The sequence below is a fragment of the Myxocyprinus asiaticus genome, chromosome 5 (assembly GCF_019703515.2).
Source record: "Myxocyprinus asiaticus isolate MX2 ecotype Aquarium Trade chromosome 5, UBuf_Myxa_2, whole genome shotgun sequence".
Lineage (NCBI taxonomy): Eukaryota > Metazoa > Chordata > Actinopteri > Cypriniformes > Catostomidae > Myxocyprinus > Myxocyprinus asiaticus.
This window is the reverse complement of record NC_059348.1, coordinates 26,888,282-26,906,137: the sequence shown is the minus strand read 5'-3', so window position 1 is coordinate 26,906,137 and position 17,856 is coordinate 26,888,282. Positions and strand designations below refer to the sequence as shown.

Here is a 17,856-nt window from a genome sequence, read left to right as displayed (position 1 = left end):
CTGATTTAAATGAGAAATAATTAAGCACTTGCATAAATTATGGTGCCCATTTACCAGTGGCGATATCTCAGGGCCAGCAAAGCCTTCTCTGCTGGCATAACATGCCTAATATATAAATATTTTTTCATCCTTTCATTCTCATTGACCTTTTTGACTATGTATTTTCAATCGCTTTCCACTCCTAATTCATCTACAAATGAATAGCAAAAAACGAAAAGTTTATCCAATCAGAATTTATTCCTCGATGCTTACAAGCAAAGTGCGACAACTGTTTCACAAATCGCATGCCCGAAGCCGTGCTCGTTAGAATTTCTACAAAATCCCTCAACACTGCAGAGGATAGGCATCTAAGGTCAGATTGTCAGATTCATCAGCCAATCAGATTGATTTATTTGTTCTTGGTGGGTGTGGTCTTTAGGATATGTCCCAGTCCAGGGCTTCTAGCTGGCCTTGAGTGATGCAATCACACTTTAAGTGATGTATGTGATTTAAAAGGGAAGAGCGCGAGATCTTGCTGACGAGTCGGCTGTCATCACTGCTGGTATTGCCGCTGAGAAAGAGATCCTTATGGATTTAAAAACCTAAGATGTTCTGTATGATTGTGCTATTAATTAAACAGGAAAGGAGGACTGATTTTCACTTCAAGTAAATTGGTAAGTGCTTTTTGCATTGTTATAGCAACATCAGGAGTTTTCTAAGTGTAAATTAGGCTGCTTGAGCATTCAGTGTCGGATCAAGTTTTGAAAAGTAACCGTGTACCCTGACGAAACAAAATTGATTGCAAGCAACATTTAAATTACAAATATTATTAGATAGCTTTTTCTTTGTATTAGATCTCCTTGGTTCTGGCTTTCATGCGTGGACGTGTTTTTAAAATGTCAATTCGTATTATTAGTTGACTGCCACGTAATGTATGATGTCCATAGGGAGTCTTATTCATTGTGAAACTGGGTTTTCTTAATGGCATGAATCGCACTGAAGGCCTAGATTTAAAATGCATGGGCCACAGCTGCCATTTACATAGTTGTTTACGGTAATCGTGGTGACTGCTCACAGAGAAAGAATAATGAACTTCTAACAGCTGAAATGTATTCTGTTTATGTTTCATGAAGTAATAAGCGAAAACAATAGCCCCCATCCCAGATAGCACACACACGTCCCCAAGATGTCTGTTTTAGATCTTTTGATCTGGAAAACATCACAGTCTGATAAACATCTGCAGAGCATCTTAAAAAGATCAGATTTATGAACATTCTAAATCATAAACGTCTCAAAGACATCTGCTGAATGTCTAATCGACGTATTGCCAATGAGCAAACAACATAAAATAGACGTCTTCCTGATCTAATCACACACATCTAATAGATGTCTGGGAGATTTATGTGTGCTATCAGGGATGTAACATACATGGTTTTTGTCGTGTTCCGTTTATTGCCTCATGAAACAAATAATATGGGAAATGCCATTGTTACTTACAGCTGATGACTAAAACCAGCCCCAAAATTTTTTTATGAGGTGCACAGATGTTGAAATAATCCTCACAGAGCAACATAAGCTTGGCTTTCACTCACACAGACATGCTGTGGATGCTAACATGAACTGTGGCTTGAGACTGCCCGAGTCTCTGCCTGAAGGAAAGACGCCGCAGGCAGTCAGAGAATTTCAGCCGCAAAAATATCGGTATTAATATTTTGATTTTCCTGGTAATCTGCCAATAATATATCACCCGCTGATATATCGTGCATCCCTAATACAATATATTGCACTATGTCACTATCATGGTTTGATTTCCTTATGATTCACTTGCTCTCAATTTTATTCCAATAAGTATTGGTATATTTCAGTTATGTCCATTTTGCTTTCAAATGAAAGAAATTCTCTCTTATTTTAATGTTTTTTTTTTAATCAGTAGTTTTTCATCACTATGGTCACATTTTTGCTTTTAAAAATATACAAATTTCATGTAGTCCATCAATAAATAAGATGTCAGAAAATTGCATGTGTGTGTGTTTGTTTAGATGCCTAATTTGTCCTATTTACAAGTAGGCCTATTTACATCAATATGCAGAACACACTAAAACCCAGTACGGTCTCTTTAAGGACAGGGACTTCAGTGCAGATGGAGTCGAATAGCTTGTTTACAGTATTAGTACCATGTCCGATTAGAATACACATACATTTTTTTTTTTTTTTATCAACATCTGTCTGTAACGATCAAAGAGGGAATTATAAGTGACATTATCAATGACAAATGGATTACATGGATCTCATCTTTGGACACACATTACAAGGCAAACCAAACTTTTACTCTCAACATGCAGTAAACGGATGCTGAACTGGTGAGTGAAATCTGAAATATTATCATCAGGCAGTGGCTAATTACAGACATTTTAGGTTGCGTGTGTGGGTGATATATTCTCATTGTAAATTGCTGTGCATAGTTATAGATCACTTTTGGGATTTTAAGAATCAATATCGATATAATCAAATGAAGATCGTGGTTAGTCTGAAAATCTATATTTTTGCACGACCTTGGTGTTAAACGCGTGAGAGAGGACCAGCGTGTCCACGAGAGAAACAGGCTCAGTTTCAGTCTCTCATAGAAGCGTCTCTGACTGCACTAAGAAATGCCGCTCTGAGTTTGCACTTATTTAGACGACCTGCTTCATCTTTATTAAACTGTTGGACGTGATGTGAATACACAAATAGTTGAATAAAAATATCTATACAGGGATCTAAAGTATCAAAACAATATCGTGAGGAAAAGTATCGCGATATATCGATTTTTGATGGTATTGGCACAGCCCAAGTTTTAACAGAAGAATTAAAGTTTGTGATTTTATAAAATTATAAGCTTCACATTTCTGTCTTTAAACCCTCCAAAAATTGGCCAGATTCACTTGCATTGTAAGTGCCTCACTGTAACTCGATTATTGCTTTTAAAGGAGGGACGAGTCTAAATAAATATTTGTGGTAATCAAATCAACATAATGCCACAAATGCTGTCGACTGAGCTTAACTTGTATTGAAACCAGAATTTTCCTTTAATCTCAGTAACAGCCCTGTTTTTGGATGCTTTCACACTTGGATTAAAATTGATTAATAGCTGACTTTGAATAGTGAATTTCTACAATGGCATTGCATCGGTAAGTGAAAACTACTGCAAATAACCATCATTAAAAAATTACTGAGTGCACCTTTAATGTCATCAAGATCAGTGTTGTATATGAATGCAAAGTTTTTTATAAACCCCTAACCATGATGCTAAACATGCCATGGTTCCATGTCAAATCCCCCCATATTCTTGATTTACAAAAAATTATGCCACCACTCCTTTTAAATAATAATGGAAGAAAAAAAAAACACCTTGTATAGCCTAATTAGAAGCTGCTGTCTGCATCTATAGAAAGTCTTACAGTGTTTTACCAAGTGAAAGATTAGTCTGATTTAAGTCACTCTGTTGGTTGGCTATAAATATGAGCAGAATGTTTTCCGACTGTCAAGTAGATGCATTATTTTAGGGAAAATATACATTCAGTTGAGTTGATCATTATCACAAAATAAACCCTAACAGGGTGATAAGTTTTGTATCATCTTGAAGGGGTTTATTTTGCAATCATTACTGCCTGACTGACCATCCCAAGTTTTATGTTAGAAGAAAGAGACAATGGAGTGATGCAAGAGACATAAACTAGCCCTGCTATGTAGAAAATTGGCTGCTTGGGACAACAGTCAATTATACAGTTTACCAGTCAGCTGAATGCAAGATTGACCAATTAAACTAAAGTTTTCCTGAAAGCTGTGCAACAAGGCATTATTTAGATTTGATTCTAAATGTTTTAGAAAAGTGTTTCTTATTCTTTAAAGTGCAAGACGTGAGATGTTCAGCTGTAGGAATACACGAGGAAGACCAGAGATGGCTAGAGGGGCGTGAGAGGAATGAAAGGCCCCCATAGGTTGTTCGTTTTGTTAGCTCCTCCTCCTCTTCTGGTACCCCTCCTTTCCTCTCTTCCCTCTTTCCCTCAAACATTTCTTGTCTGTGCCTCTGTACTTGTTACTGAACCTTTAGGAATGAGGGAAAATTGCCTCTGTCCCTTAAAATGGAGTCGGCAGCCAATGAGTGCAGGGACTAGGGTATAGGAGCCTAAAGGGGATGGGGTGGGGTTTGTAAGTGATTGGGGTTCAGTTTCATTCCTTTTCCCTTCTTGTCACTATTTTTAAAGGGCCTTCTCTTGCTGGTGACCTCAGTGTTAACATTTAGAGCCCTTTTCCGTGGCGCTGGAATGAAGGCATATTATTAATAGTGTCTGTGTGAATGAGGAGAGGATAACCGCGAGAGGCTTTGATGTTCCCTCATTATGTGCAATGCATAGTTATAAAGTACTTCAGATTATTATGTTGCCTGGCCATAATAAATTATAATAGTTCAGAGTCTGAGCTTTAATTAAACATGCCATCTGACATTTGCATCCTGCATTTAGAGAAAGGATTTTCCCAAAATGGTATTCAGACATTCGTACCACCACTAAGTGTTCTAATGAGTCTTTTAGAACTTTATTCACTTAGTATAGGATATTTTAATTGGGGATTTGTCTTGCGAGCTTCATGTTATTTAGAAGTAAATTGGGACCTTTACAACACACTTACAGTTTTCCTTATTTTACTTCTACCGTTGTCAAATTATTACTATAGCTCTAATGTGACTGGTTGGACAGTTTCTTCAATTGAAATGAGCTCTATAATTTAGGTTTCATAATTCAGTATAGCTATTGATAAATCACGTTCAGTTATTAAATCATGGTCTATGTTAATGCTGTTAAACATATAAATAAACATCGCGGGCAGGTGTGTACACAATATAGTGGAATAAAATCAAATAAAGTCCAGCATACTATCGTGGCTTGTAAGTCTTTATATTAGCTTACACATTTCGGTCAAAGACCTTCTTCAGGCATTCTCTTTATTTCTCTGAAGATTCTTGCAGTTGCAATGGAAGTATATCACTGTTACCATAACAATTTACCCAACTAGTTTCACCAATGATGGTGGTGATGTGCTTGACTGAACCAGAAGGTTAATGGTGGTGGACATCCTCCTGCCAGCATCAACTGAACATTTTTTGTACAGTAAAGCTTCATGCCAATAAATTTTTATTGACCTCTTGGTAGGGCTGCACAATTAATCGAAAAACTAATCGCGATTGCGATTATGGCTGTCACAATTATTCAATTTAAGTCTACTGTTGCGTTAATGGTTTCTATTTAGAACTTGTTTTTCCAGCGGTTGAGTTTCTAACCAATCCCAGACGTGTGCGTTGAGCAATGAAATGACAATGGCCACTACAGTCCAATCAGTCATGACAATCAATCCTTATCTGCAAGTTTTAAATAGTCTGATGTCTTGCTTACAGTATGTTTAATCTCTGTTTGCAATGGCACATGAAAATTAGTGCTAAAGAAACATCATCTGACACTCGAAAAGATGTAGAACAAAGGTGAGCAAATTTGAATTCTTTTCAATTTGTTGCATGTCGTGCCATTTTATTTACCATAGGTAAAAACTAAAACAATCCTGACCGTTATAATCAAGGTAGAGACAGGGTTGAAATAACTGATTTATTGTGTTGTTTAAACAGTTATATTTATTATGTGAGCATATGTGAGTGCAGAACTCTGTGTCAGTGAGCATGCGCTGAACTGCAGGGCTCAGACAGTGAGTGACAGCTTCAGTCATTATAATGGGAGTTTGAATATTGTTGCATTGCTCAATTTTTGTGTACAGTTTATTAAAAAAGAATAACAGTTGTATTTATGTATTAAACAGCTATAAAGTGGCTTCTTTTGAAGTCAGCTTGTTTTGGATGTTTTGGACATAGAAAAAGTCTTGAACATATTTGATGGACCATCTTTATCACGTCTGCTCAGATAAATACCTATTTGACCTACAACTGCTGTTGGTAGATTTAAATTTTAACTAATCACACAAACTTGCAAACTGGCTGATTTTACCTTTCAAAGTGCAGCTGTTGTGACAGATTTGAGGCCAAATATGATCTAACTATGATCTTATGTGAACAAGATCACAATACGGGATTTTAAATGCAGTAAGTAACTTCAATCTAAATCGTCTGTTAGATTGAAACTGTTAGATCGTTCAGTTTGACTATTGAATACGTCAAATATTATTATTTACTGTATGTGGGCCAATAATTTAAGCAGTAAAGACACATATTGCACATATTTTTATGCTACATTTTTCAGTCTTTGGAAATTTTAAATGTGTGAGGATGTGAATACATCAACATGATACTTGACACACAGGCATATTGACTGAAATTAACAATGGTTTTGTCAATAGTTCAAAAAGAACCTATTATATATACATATAATAACCTTTAGTAACAATAAGAAACATTATTACATGTATGTAATGCGTAAAAGAAACTGCAGCACAGCCCATAACCTGCTGTTCTGAAGAACCCAGAAGCGCGGTTGCCTGCTTAGTGACGTCACAGTAATTTCATCAGATAATTGTCTTTAATAATCGTGATTACAATATCAAGGGCAATAATCAACAACTATGATTTTTGTCATGATTGTGCAGCCCTACCTCTTGGTCTATTCAGTTCACAGAAGTGGCATCCGTTGGCAGCCAGAACATGCAATACATTAAGTTCCTCACTTTCTTTGTGACCACACTAGGGCTGGACGATATGTGTAAAATATTTTTGCGATAATTGCCTTAAAAAATATCGCGATATCCAATTACATCGTCAACCCCCCTGCCAATGGTCGGTTCATTTTTTTTGCTTTATTGATTTTGCTTTAAAAATGTAATTCATTTATTGAAACACAAAAAACTTAAGACATTTCTAAATTCAAATTGCACTTTAAACTACAGAAAAAAGCATTAAAATAACGAAGTGATCAAAAAATCTTATTTATCCACCTCCCCAAATCCAAACATTTACTGTCTCCAGTGGCTCCATTTGCCATCACACAAGCATCCGTCAACGACACCAGATGGAAAATGACTAATAGCCTACAGATTAAGAACTAAAGACAATGGAGGTCACGTGATGCCATGCAAGAAGCAGATGTGTGAGCGACGAGCTCTGCGCACTTTGCTAAATTTTTTATTATTTTCATGTTATAATCTGGTGAAATTTGATACACCCAGTTAAACATTTGCTCTTTGATGCAAAACATGGCAAAGAAGTCAAAATCCTCGGGCTCTGGAGACATTAAAAGACACTTACGTGTTCTGTTGAGTGTTTTTACGGGACATTGGAATGATTATGTCATCCGCTGAACTCATAACAGCTGGCTCACTGAACATTAATTTGTCTGTCCGAGGAATCTGAATGGTTTTATATCAGCTGGAATTTGTTTTGTGAAGGAACACACCTTCGAGACAGTTCTGTGAATGAATCTACAGCTTCTTTGTGTTCATTTTACCTATTGGCTGGGGTTTATTTTACAAAGTATTTTCTGTTATGTAATTTTGCCTCACAAATTTGTGAGGCAAAATTGAGCAATCCGATGGCAAAGATGTTGTGGGGGCTCGTGGGCATTCATGGACCTTTTGAGTTTAGAGGGATTGACGCCGGTTGGCGCTTTCGTGCGCGGGGTTAATGCGCACGTTTTTCTTTTTTCTGTTTGTTTTGTTCGGGGGGAAGTTCGGGGTTTGATTGTTTCACTAATGGGGAATTTGGTCTGTATAATTTTGTTTTTGACACAATTTATTTTTTCTACTATATCAAAATGTCAAATGTTTATATGAGTGCACTATCTCTCTCCACATGGAATGTGAATGGGTTGGGGCACCCCATAAAAAGAAGGAATGTTATTACTTTTCTTAAACGTAAGAAATATGATATAGTGTTTCTTCAAGAAACACATCTTTCCCTGCAGGAAGCTGAAAAATTTGGGAAGATATGGGGTGGACATGTTTTCTTTAGTGCTGGCTCAAGTAAGAGCAGTGGAGTCATTATATTGATTAAAAAACATCTACAATTCAAATGTCTCAAACAGACTAAAGATAAATTAGGGAGATTCATTATTGTTTTAGCTAAAATTCAAGGGCAAAGGTTGATTTTTGGCTAATATTTACACACCTAACGCTGATGATCAGGGCTTTTTTATAGATCTTGAAGGGATGCTGCAAACCGCTGGCACCCCTCATGATATAATATTGGGAGGAGACTTTCATCTTTTGATGGACTCAGTCCTTGATCATAGTGAAGCAAAAGTGTGTAAACCCCCTAGAGCAACATTAACGCTTCACAGGATGTGTAAAAATCTTGGTCTTACAGATATTTGGAGACTTTTGAACCCATCTGGTAGGGACTATACATTTTTTTCATCAGTCCATAAGATTTATTCTAGAATAGATTTTTTTTTTTATATCCAAATCCCTCATTTCATCTGTTGTTGATTGCTCAATTGGAAATATCTTGGTCTCAGATCACGCCCTGGTGAGTTTAGAGGTGTTGCCATATACAGAGAAAAAGAAATCATATAGTTGGTGCCTTAATGTGTCCCTTTTGCAAAATTATGATTTCCAACAAATGCTAAAGGCTGAAATCAATGTTTATATGGAGACCAACTGGTCCTCAGTATCCTCTGTGGGGGTGGCTTGGGAAGCACTTAAGGCGGTTCTTAGGGGTCGGATCATACAGTATGCCTCATTCACCAAAAAATCCAAAGCACAAGAACTTGTGGAGTTTGAAGGAAATATTAAAAATGCAGAGGCAGAGCTGAAGTGCCGTATGTCATCTGATGGCCTCAGAGAATTGACCCGATTGAAATATAGATATAATATTATTTTGTCACGAAAAGTGGAGTTTTGGTTATTCAGGGCAAGACAGTCATACTTTGAGCCGGGGGACAAAGCAGGAAAACTTTTGGCTAGATATATAAAGCAGAGAGAGTCTTTTTCTACCATTCCCTTGGTGAAATCTGCGGGTGGTGAAATATTTACCTCGGCCATTGATATTGGTTGCACGTCTTCGTCTACCGGACGTCTTCGGAACTTTGTGGAACCATTAGATCTTCCTAAACTAACGACTGAGCAAAAAAATTATCTTGATTCTGAGATAACCTTGGAGGAGCTTGATGAGGTAATTAAGGCCTTGCCTTCGAGTTTTTCAAATCTTATGCTACAGAACTGGCTCCACTTTTGTTAGAAGTTTAAACGGAATCATTAAAGAATGGAAAGCTTCCTCCAACCGTGACACAAGCCCGAATCAGTCTGATTCTTAAAAAGGACAAAGATCCAAGCAAGTGTAAAAGTTACCGCCCAATTTCCCTGATCCAGTTAGATGTAAAAATGTTGTCAAAAATTCTGGCTAATCGATTATGTAAAGTTATGACATCACTTATACATATAGATCAGGTGGGGTTTATTCGAGGCCTTAGCTCTTCTGATAATATTAGGCGTCTCATCAATATCATGTGGTCAGTAGCGAATGATCAGTCTCCGGTTGCTGCCATCTCACTTGACGCTGAAAAGGCGTTTGATATGGTAGAATGGGATTATCTTTTTAAGATTTTGGAAATGTATGGGTTCGGGAGTACATTTATTGTTTGGATTAAGTTACTTTATAGACACCCTGTAGCAGCGGTACAAACAAACGGATTAATTTCAGATTATTGTACTCTGGATAGGGGCATCCGGCAGGGTTGCCCTCTTTCCCCATTATTGTTCTGTCTTGCCCTGGAAACATTAGCAGCCGCGATAAGAAAGGAGGATGATTTTCCAGGGGTGATTGCGGGAGGTATGGCTCATGAGATTTTGCTTAACGCAGATGATATTTTATTATTCGTCTCCGACCCTACTAGATCTATGCCTTGCCTCCACAGAATTATTAACTCCTTTTCCAAGTTCTCAGGATACAAAGTAATTTGGTCTAAATCTGAAGCTTTGGCTTTGACAGCATACTGTCCAGTAACGGCCTTCCAACCGGGTGCCTTCCAGTGGCCCAAACAGGGAATTAGGTATTTGGGAATTTTATTCCCAGCTAATTTGTCGGAGTTAATTTTGATCCCTTAATAAAAAGGTTTCGAATGATGTGGACAGGTGGGCTTCATTACATTTATCGATGATTGGGATGGTTAATGTTATTAAATTGAATTGTATTCCAAAATTCAACTACCTGCTACAGTCTCTCCCTGTAGATGTCCCCCTCTCTTATTTCAAGCAATTTGATAGCATAGCAAAGTCCTTCATTTGGAATGGTAAGCGTCCCAGGTTAAATTTCAATAAGTTACATAGGCCGATTGACATAGGTGGGTTAGGCCTACCCAAGTTTTTGTTTTATTATTATGCATTCGGTCTTAGACATTTGGCTCATTGGTCACTTCCACCTGAGAGAGCCCCTCCCTGGTTTTGTATTGAAAAGGAAGTTATTGCCCCTATCTTGCCACTGCAAAGCCTTTCAATTAAACTAGCCGGAGAGGTTAAGTCGCACCCCGTTATTTTGCATTTGCACTTGATATGGACAAAAGTGTCCAGAGTTTTTAATTCTGATATTTATTTAAACATAGCCTCGAGCACATGGCTGAACCCTAAACTATGTATTAATAAGTCCCCATTTTGTTGGTCAGATTGGATTGTGAGGGGGGTTAATACACTTGGTAACCTATATGAGAGTGGAGTATTGAGACCTTTTGAAAATTTGGTTTAACATTTTGGCATTCCCAGATGTCAGTTCTATAAGTATTTACAGCTGCGCCACCTACTCTGCACTGTTTTTGGGAGTGGCACGCACCCCCCCAGTGTGTCAGATACTCTGGGAGTGGTGATTGCTGCTTTTGGGAAGGGTCATGAGGCATCAGTTTATTACTCCCTGCTAATTCAGAGTCTGGGGGACAGAACTTTGAATTCTCTCAAAAAATTATGGGAGAAAGATCTAAATGGCGACGTCAATCAGAGGTTGGAGACATAACTCATGTCTTTTGGGGGTGTGTTGAGATCCAGGAGTTCTGGTTGAAAGTTCAGAGTCTTATATGTGATGTATTGGGCACTCAGCTTTCACTTTGCCCCAGACTCTGTATTTTGGGCGATGGGGTGGTCATCGACGTTGAGAATCAGCACATAAAGAGTTGGGTCCTAACGAGCGTCGTGATTGCCAGACAGGTTATTTTAAGGGGTTGGAGGTCTGTTGGAGCACCCTCATTTCATGAGTAGTGCTCGGAGATGGGGTGGGTGGTGGCCTTTGAGGAAGGGATGTATAGAAGGCTGGGAAATCTGGGGTTATTTGATAGGAAATGGGGCAGATATTTGGCCTTTTTGGAAGGCTTCCGGGGAGGGGTAGTGGAGAGGGATCTCTAGTTTTAAATATGTGTGTGCAATTTGATTGTTTTTTGAAAATATGCTTTTTATTTATGTATTATTTTTTGTGTGCGTGTTTTGTGTTTTTTATTTTTTATTTTAATATTTATGACCACTGGGGTGAGTGTTTGTGTCAGGTGGGGGTGTTCGGGGGGAAGGGTTTAATTGTACATCATTTGATTCTGTATTTTCTGTGATGTTTATTTAATTTTTTGAATGGAATCAATAAAAATTGTTAATAACAAAAAAAAGAACTAAAGACAATTATAATCAAAATAAATAAACCTAGTAAATTCCCTTGTTTTCCCAAAATAATGCTGCCAAATGTGTGTTCTTATCGAATTTGTGTTTGTATTGCATTTTGGTAATGCAGTTAATGCTGCCAAAAGAAAATAATACTCAATTTTAGGTTCAAGATGAACGTGTCTTGTATTAGATTTATTCACTTACGTCTTTGTTTCTTTAATACAAAGATATATATATATATATATATATTACTGAACCTGCAGAGTTGCGTTCACAATGCATGCTAACCGCATGGAAATAAAGTGAATTAAAGTCACAGCAACTCCTGAGATGATCAGAGATCATTTGCAGCATTCTCATAGATGACAGTATTCTTGCAAACAGTTTTCAGACAAATGAAACATAGAAAAAAGAGTGAAAACTATTTTACTCTTCCACGAGACCTGTTCCAGCTCGCGCTGCACGCCTCTGAACTAACAGCGAATCAGACACAAGCAGTAGCTATGTTTCCATCCAAGTTGTGAATTTAGAATATCGCAAAAACAATGTGCGGATAAAGCTGCGTTTCCATCACTATGTGTGTGTGTGTGTGTGTTCCTCCATCATGACTTTGCGGTGTGGATGTATAAGATATTCTTTAAAAGAATCTATAAACCTGCTCTTCGGGAAAAAGTGCAAGTTTGTGTTTAACTTATTTGCTCTGCAAACTCTATGTAAGCTTTGGATTTTTAGATGAAATACACCTGTATTTCAGAATGACCAGGGCAACAATTCAGTTGCGATGACTGGTCCGCTGGTTCGTCCAGTTATGAATGAATTACTCAGTCACATTATTTTTTTTATGCACATCTTGTATTCCTGTTAAATTCAATAGGAGTTTATTCGGTAAATGTGTTTCCATCATAGTTTATGCGCATTTCTTTTTATAAAATACAAAATGTATACACCTCAAGTGCACATTTTGCGGATTTTATTCGCATCTTGGTGTTTCCATCCAGCAGATATTATGCGATATCCTAAAATGCGCATAAAAAAGCGTTGATGGAAACATAGCTATTGATGGCTTTTCTTTTGTCTGTTCTTAAAAATATGATAAAGTGTGTTTCTTCAAGCACATGTCTTTGTGACTAACAGCATTTCTTGTCATGTGTCACTCCAAGACATCTTGCAGCAGGTCGCCCGCTTGTTGAGGGTAGATGAGCAAAATTACCCACGCATGAAATACATTTGGACGAGGAGCTCAAGAACTGGATTCAGCCTAGTTGCATTTGGCGGGTGCTAGTTTCACACTCTGGTCACTGTTTAATATATTTGGCGACTTCCCAGATCCATGATTTTGCCATTTCCCGATATTGTCGATCATGTCTGTTCGGAATCGGCATCGCGATCTTTGTAAGACATCATCGATATCCGATTACATCATCCTATCGCCCAGCCCTAGACCACACCAGCTTTTTTGCCAAATCCAAAAGGGTGTTTTCATTGCCGTGGATTATGATAACGTTTTTGCTTATAGAATTTACTCCTATATTTACGAAAGTTTCATAAATAAGGCCCTAATTGTGTTAATATGATTAATATGAGTGATAAAATCGCTTACTAACCTTTTCTGTGTAAAGTTTTATCCAGTTTCGTTGCCATTGACGTAATGCCGCAAACCCTGTAATCTCGCTGAACAACTGTCAAAAATACTATTTAAACAGTTTTATCAGAAATTAATGTGTGTTTTTCTAAAATTATAAGCTTCACATTCCTGCCTTTAAACCCTCCAAAAATTGACCCCCAGTGGCCTCACTGTAACCTTAATTTTTGCTTTTTTTAAGAAAAGGGAGGAACAAGTCCAAATTATTATTTGTGGTAGTCAACAATATGCCACAAATGCTGTGGATTAAACTTAACTTGTATTGAAGTGAACCATTCCTTTAATACTTTTGTAACCAGGCACAAAAGAGTAGTAACTGTCGAATGTGAATTAGATAAACATTACCCCTTTATTCATTTCCCACATCCAAAAGAAATGCTAATATTGGCTAATACCTATGTAGCATGCATCCCTAGTAAATTGTTGCAATTATTTGTGTTATGTTCTCTGTTCTCTTGTTAGTTTCACTGTCCAACTGCAGTCTGAAGAAGAAAAGGACTTGCAGCATCTTCAGCTCGTTGTTCTGCTGTCTGAGGAGTTACGATGCAGAGCCCCCCGTTATTCCCAACAACAAGAGCATCCCTCTGCCCCCACCTGTGGAGGAGAACGGAGCTCCACCAAAGGTGAGACATCCACTAACATGCCCCCTAACAGCACTCCTCTTGTATCAGGAGAGCGATCACAGCGGTATCAGGTGCATATTGATCCAGCGTCTTTGGTCTCTATTTGTGACCACTTTTTCAGCATCAAGTTGAAATCAGGCTCTCTGATAAACAGCCATCATGTGTGCTTTTCTTGTTAAATGGATAGTTTTCCATAGTATGACAATTCTGTCATCATTTAGTCACACTGATGTTGTTTTAAACCTGTATGACTTTCTTCCATGGAACACAAAAGGAGATGTTAGGCAGAATGACAATCTCAGTCACCATTCACTATCATTGCATCTTATTTTCCATACGATGAAAGTGAATTCTGACTTAGACTGTCATTCTGTGTCACATCTCCTTTTGTGTTCCATGGAAGAAAGTACAGTTGAAGTCAGAAGTTTACATACACCTTAGCCAAATACATTTAAACTCAGTTTTTCACAATTCCTGACATTTAATTATAGAAAACATTCCCTGTCTTAGGTCAGTTAGGATCACTACTTTATTTTAAGAATGTGAAATGTCAGAATAATAGTAGAGAGAATGATTTATTTCAGCTTTTATTTCTTTCATCACATTCCCGGTGGGTCAGAAGTTTACATACAATTTGTTAGCATTTGGTAGCATTGCCTTTAAATTGTTTAACTTGGGTCAAATATTTTGAAGCTTCCACAAGCTTCTCACAATAAGTTGCTGGAATGTTGGCCCATTCCTCCAGACAGAACCGGAGAACAGTCAGGTTTGTAGGTCTCCTTGCTCGCACATGCTGTTTCAGTTCTGCCCACAAATTTTCTATCAGATTGAGGTCAGGCTCTGTGATGGCCACTCCAGTACCTTGACTTTGATGTCCTTAAGCCATTTTGCCACAACTTTGGAGGTATGCTTGAGGTCACTGTCCATTTGGAAGACCCATTTGCGACTGGGCTTTAACTTCATGGCTGATTTCTTGAGATGTTGCTTCAATATATCTACATAATTTTCCTTCATGATGCCATCTATTTTGTGAAGTGCACCAGTTCCTCCTGCAGCAAAGCACCCCCAAAACATGATGCAGCCACCCCCATGCTTCACGGTTGGGATGGTGTTCTTCAGCTTGCAAACCTCACCCTTTTTCCTCCAAACATAACGATGGTCATTATGGACAAAAAGTTTAATTTTTCATCAGACCAGAGGACATTTCTCCAAAAAGTAAGATCTTTGTCCCCATGTGCACTTGCAAACTGTAGTCTGGCTTTTTTATGGCAGTTTTGGAGCAATGGCTTCTTCCTTGCTGAGCAGCCTTTCAGGTTACAGTTGTGCTCAAAAGTTTGCATACCCTTGGAGAATTGGTAATATATGTACCATTTTTTTAAAGAAAATATGAGTGAGCAGGCAAAACACATTTCTTTTATTTTTTATGGGATTCGTATTCAGCTGTAGGTTACAACAGAATGGCACAATCATAAAACAAAACATGGCAACAAAGAAAAATTAAATGACCCCTGTTCAAAAGTCTGCATACCCTTAGTTCTTAATACTGTGTATTGCCCCCTTTAGCATCAATGACAGCATGCAGTCTTTTGTAATTGTTGTCTATGAGGCCCCAAATTCTTGCAGGTGGTATAGCTGCCCATTCGTCTTGACAAAATGCCTCAAGGTCATGCAAAGTCTTTGGTCGCCTTGCATGAACCGCACGTCTGGGATCTCCCCAGAATGGCTCGATGATATTAAGGTCAGGAGACTGTGATGGCCACTCCAGAACCTTCACCTTTTTCTGCTGTAACCACAGGAGGGTCAACTTGGCCTTGTGCTTCCCATGCGCAGTTTTCGTGCAGAAGAATGCAAATTGTCTGCCAGTATTTTCTGATAACATGCTGCATTCATCTTGCCATCAATTTTCACAAGATTCCCCATGCCTTTAGAGCTCACACACCCCCAAAACATCAGTGAGCCACCACCATGCTTCACAGTGGGGATGGTATTCTTTTCACTATAGGCCTTGTTGACCCCTCTCCAAACATAGTGCTTATGGTTGTGACCATAAAGCTTATTTTGGTCTCATCACTCCAAATTACAGTGTGCCAGAAGCTGTGAGGCGTGACAAGGTGTTGTCGGGCATATTGTAACCGGGCTTTTTTGTGGCATTGGCACAGTAAAGGCTTCTTTCTGGCAACTCGACCATGCAGCTCATTTTTGTTCAAGTATCGTCGAATTGTGCTGCTTGAAACAACCACACCGTCTTTTTCCAGAGCAGCTTGTATTTCTCCTGAGGTTACCTGTGGGTTTTACTTCGTATCCCGAACAATTCTTCTGGCAGTTGAGGCTGAAATCTTTCTTGGTCTACCTGACCTTGGCTTCATATCAAGAGATCCCCAAATTTTCCACTTCTTAATAAGTGATTGAACAGTACTGACTGGCATTTTCAAGGCTTTGGATATATTTTAATATCCTTTTCCATATTTATAAAGTTCAATTACCTTGTTACACAGATCTTTTGACAGTTCTTTTCTGCTCCCCATGGCTCAGTATCTAGCCTGCTCAGTGCATCCACGTGAGAGCTAACAAACTCATTGACTATTTATACACAGACACTAATTGCAATTTATAAAGCCACAGGTGTTGGAAATTAACCTTTAATTGCCATTTAAACCTGTGTGTGTCACCTTGTGTGTCTGTAACAAGGCCAAATATTCAAGGGTATGTAAACTTATGATCAGGGCTATTTGGGTGATTTCTGTTATCATTATGATTTAAAAAGGAGACAAAGAACTATGTGATAATAATAAATGGCTTCATATGATCACTATCCTTAAATAAAATATTTTTTTTGCATGATCAGTCATATTTTCAAAATCAATGCCAAAATTTCACAATTTATGCCATGATATCCAAACTTTTGAGCAAAATTGTATGTTGATATAGGACTTGTTTTACTGTGGATATAGATACTTGTCTACCTGTTTCCTCCAGCATCTTCACAAGGTCCTTTGCTGTTGTTGTGGGATTGATTTGCACTTTTCGCACCAAACTACGTTCATCTCTACGAGACAGAATGTGTCTCCTTCCTGAGCAGTATGATGGCTGCGTGGTCCCATGGTGTTTATACTTGCGTACTATTGTTTGTACAGATGAATGTGGTACCTTCAGGCATTTGTAAATTGCTCCCAAGGATGAACCAGACTTGTGGAGGTCCAAAAAAATTTTCTGAGGTCTTGGCTGATTTCTTTTGATTTTTTCCTATGATGTCAAGCTAAGAGGCACTGAGTTTGAAGGTAGGCCTTAAAATACATTACTGTGCAAAAGTTTTAGGCACTTGTGAAAAATGTTGCACAGTAAAGATGTCTTCAGAAATAATGCCATAAATAGTTTTCATTTATCAATTAACATCATACAAAGTCCAATAAACATAAAAAAGCTAAATCAATATTTGGTGTGACCACCTTTGCCTTTAAAACAGCCCCAATTCTCTTAGGTACTCCTGGAGTTTTTCTGGGTTGTTGGCAGATAGGATGTACCAAGCTTCTTGGAGAATTCACCACAGTTCTTCTATCTATTTAGGCTGTCTCAATTGCTTCTGTCTCTTCATGTAATCTTCATTGTCTGACTCGATGTTCAGTTGGGGGCTCTGTGGGGGAAATGCCATCTCTTGCAGAGTGCCCTGTTCTTCTGATCTTTTCTATTTGCAAAAGTAATGTTTGTGAGTCTAAAATGTATTTTTCCTATTGACACACTAAAGCTGAAGATATAAATAACCATCTTAAGACAAATGTTTTAAGTGCTTAAGTGCCTAAAACTTTTGCACAGTACTGTACATCCACAGGTACACCTCCAATTGACTCCAATTAGCCTGTCAGAAGCTAATTGTCTAATTGCCCAAAGGCTTGATATCATTTTCTGGAATTTTCCAAGCTGCTTAAAGGCACAGTTAACTTAGTGAATGTAAAATCCTGACCCACTGGGATTGTGATGAAAGAAATAAAAGCTGAATAAATAATTCTCTCTACT

General features: G+C 38.1%; 2 protein-coding genes across 3 annotated transcripts in view; one reads left to right on the top strand and one right to left on the bottom strand.

Annotated features, from left to right (window-relative positions):
• LOC127440281 (UPF0415 protein C7orf25 homolog) overlaps nucleotides 1-17,856 on the bottom strand; it is a 340,920-nt gene that overhangs the window by 139,596 nt on the left and 183,468 nt on the right. The gene's annotated exons all lie outside the window — the stretch shown is intronic.
• The window catches only part of LOC127440284 (CTD small phosphatase-like protein), a 39,715-nt gene that overhangs the window by 6,756 nt on the left and 15,103 nt on the right, over nucleotides 1-17,856 (top strand). For both annotated transcript variants that reach the window (XM_051696770.1, XM_051696771.1), the window contains exon 2: nucleotides 13,685-13,845. In XM_051696770.1, coding sequence (XP_051552730.1) covers nucleotides 13,685-13,845 — 161 coding nt within the window. The remainder of the gene's footprint in view (nucleotides 1-13,684; nucleotides 13,846-17,856) is intronic.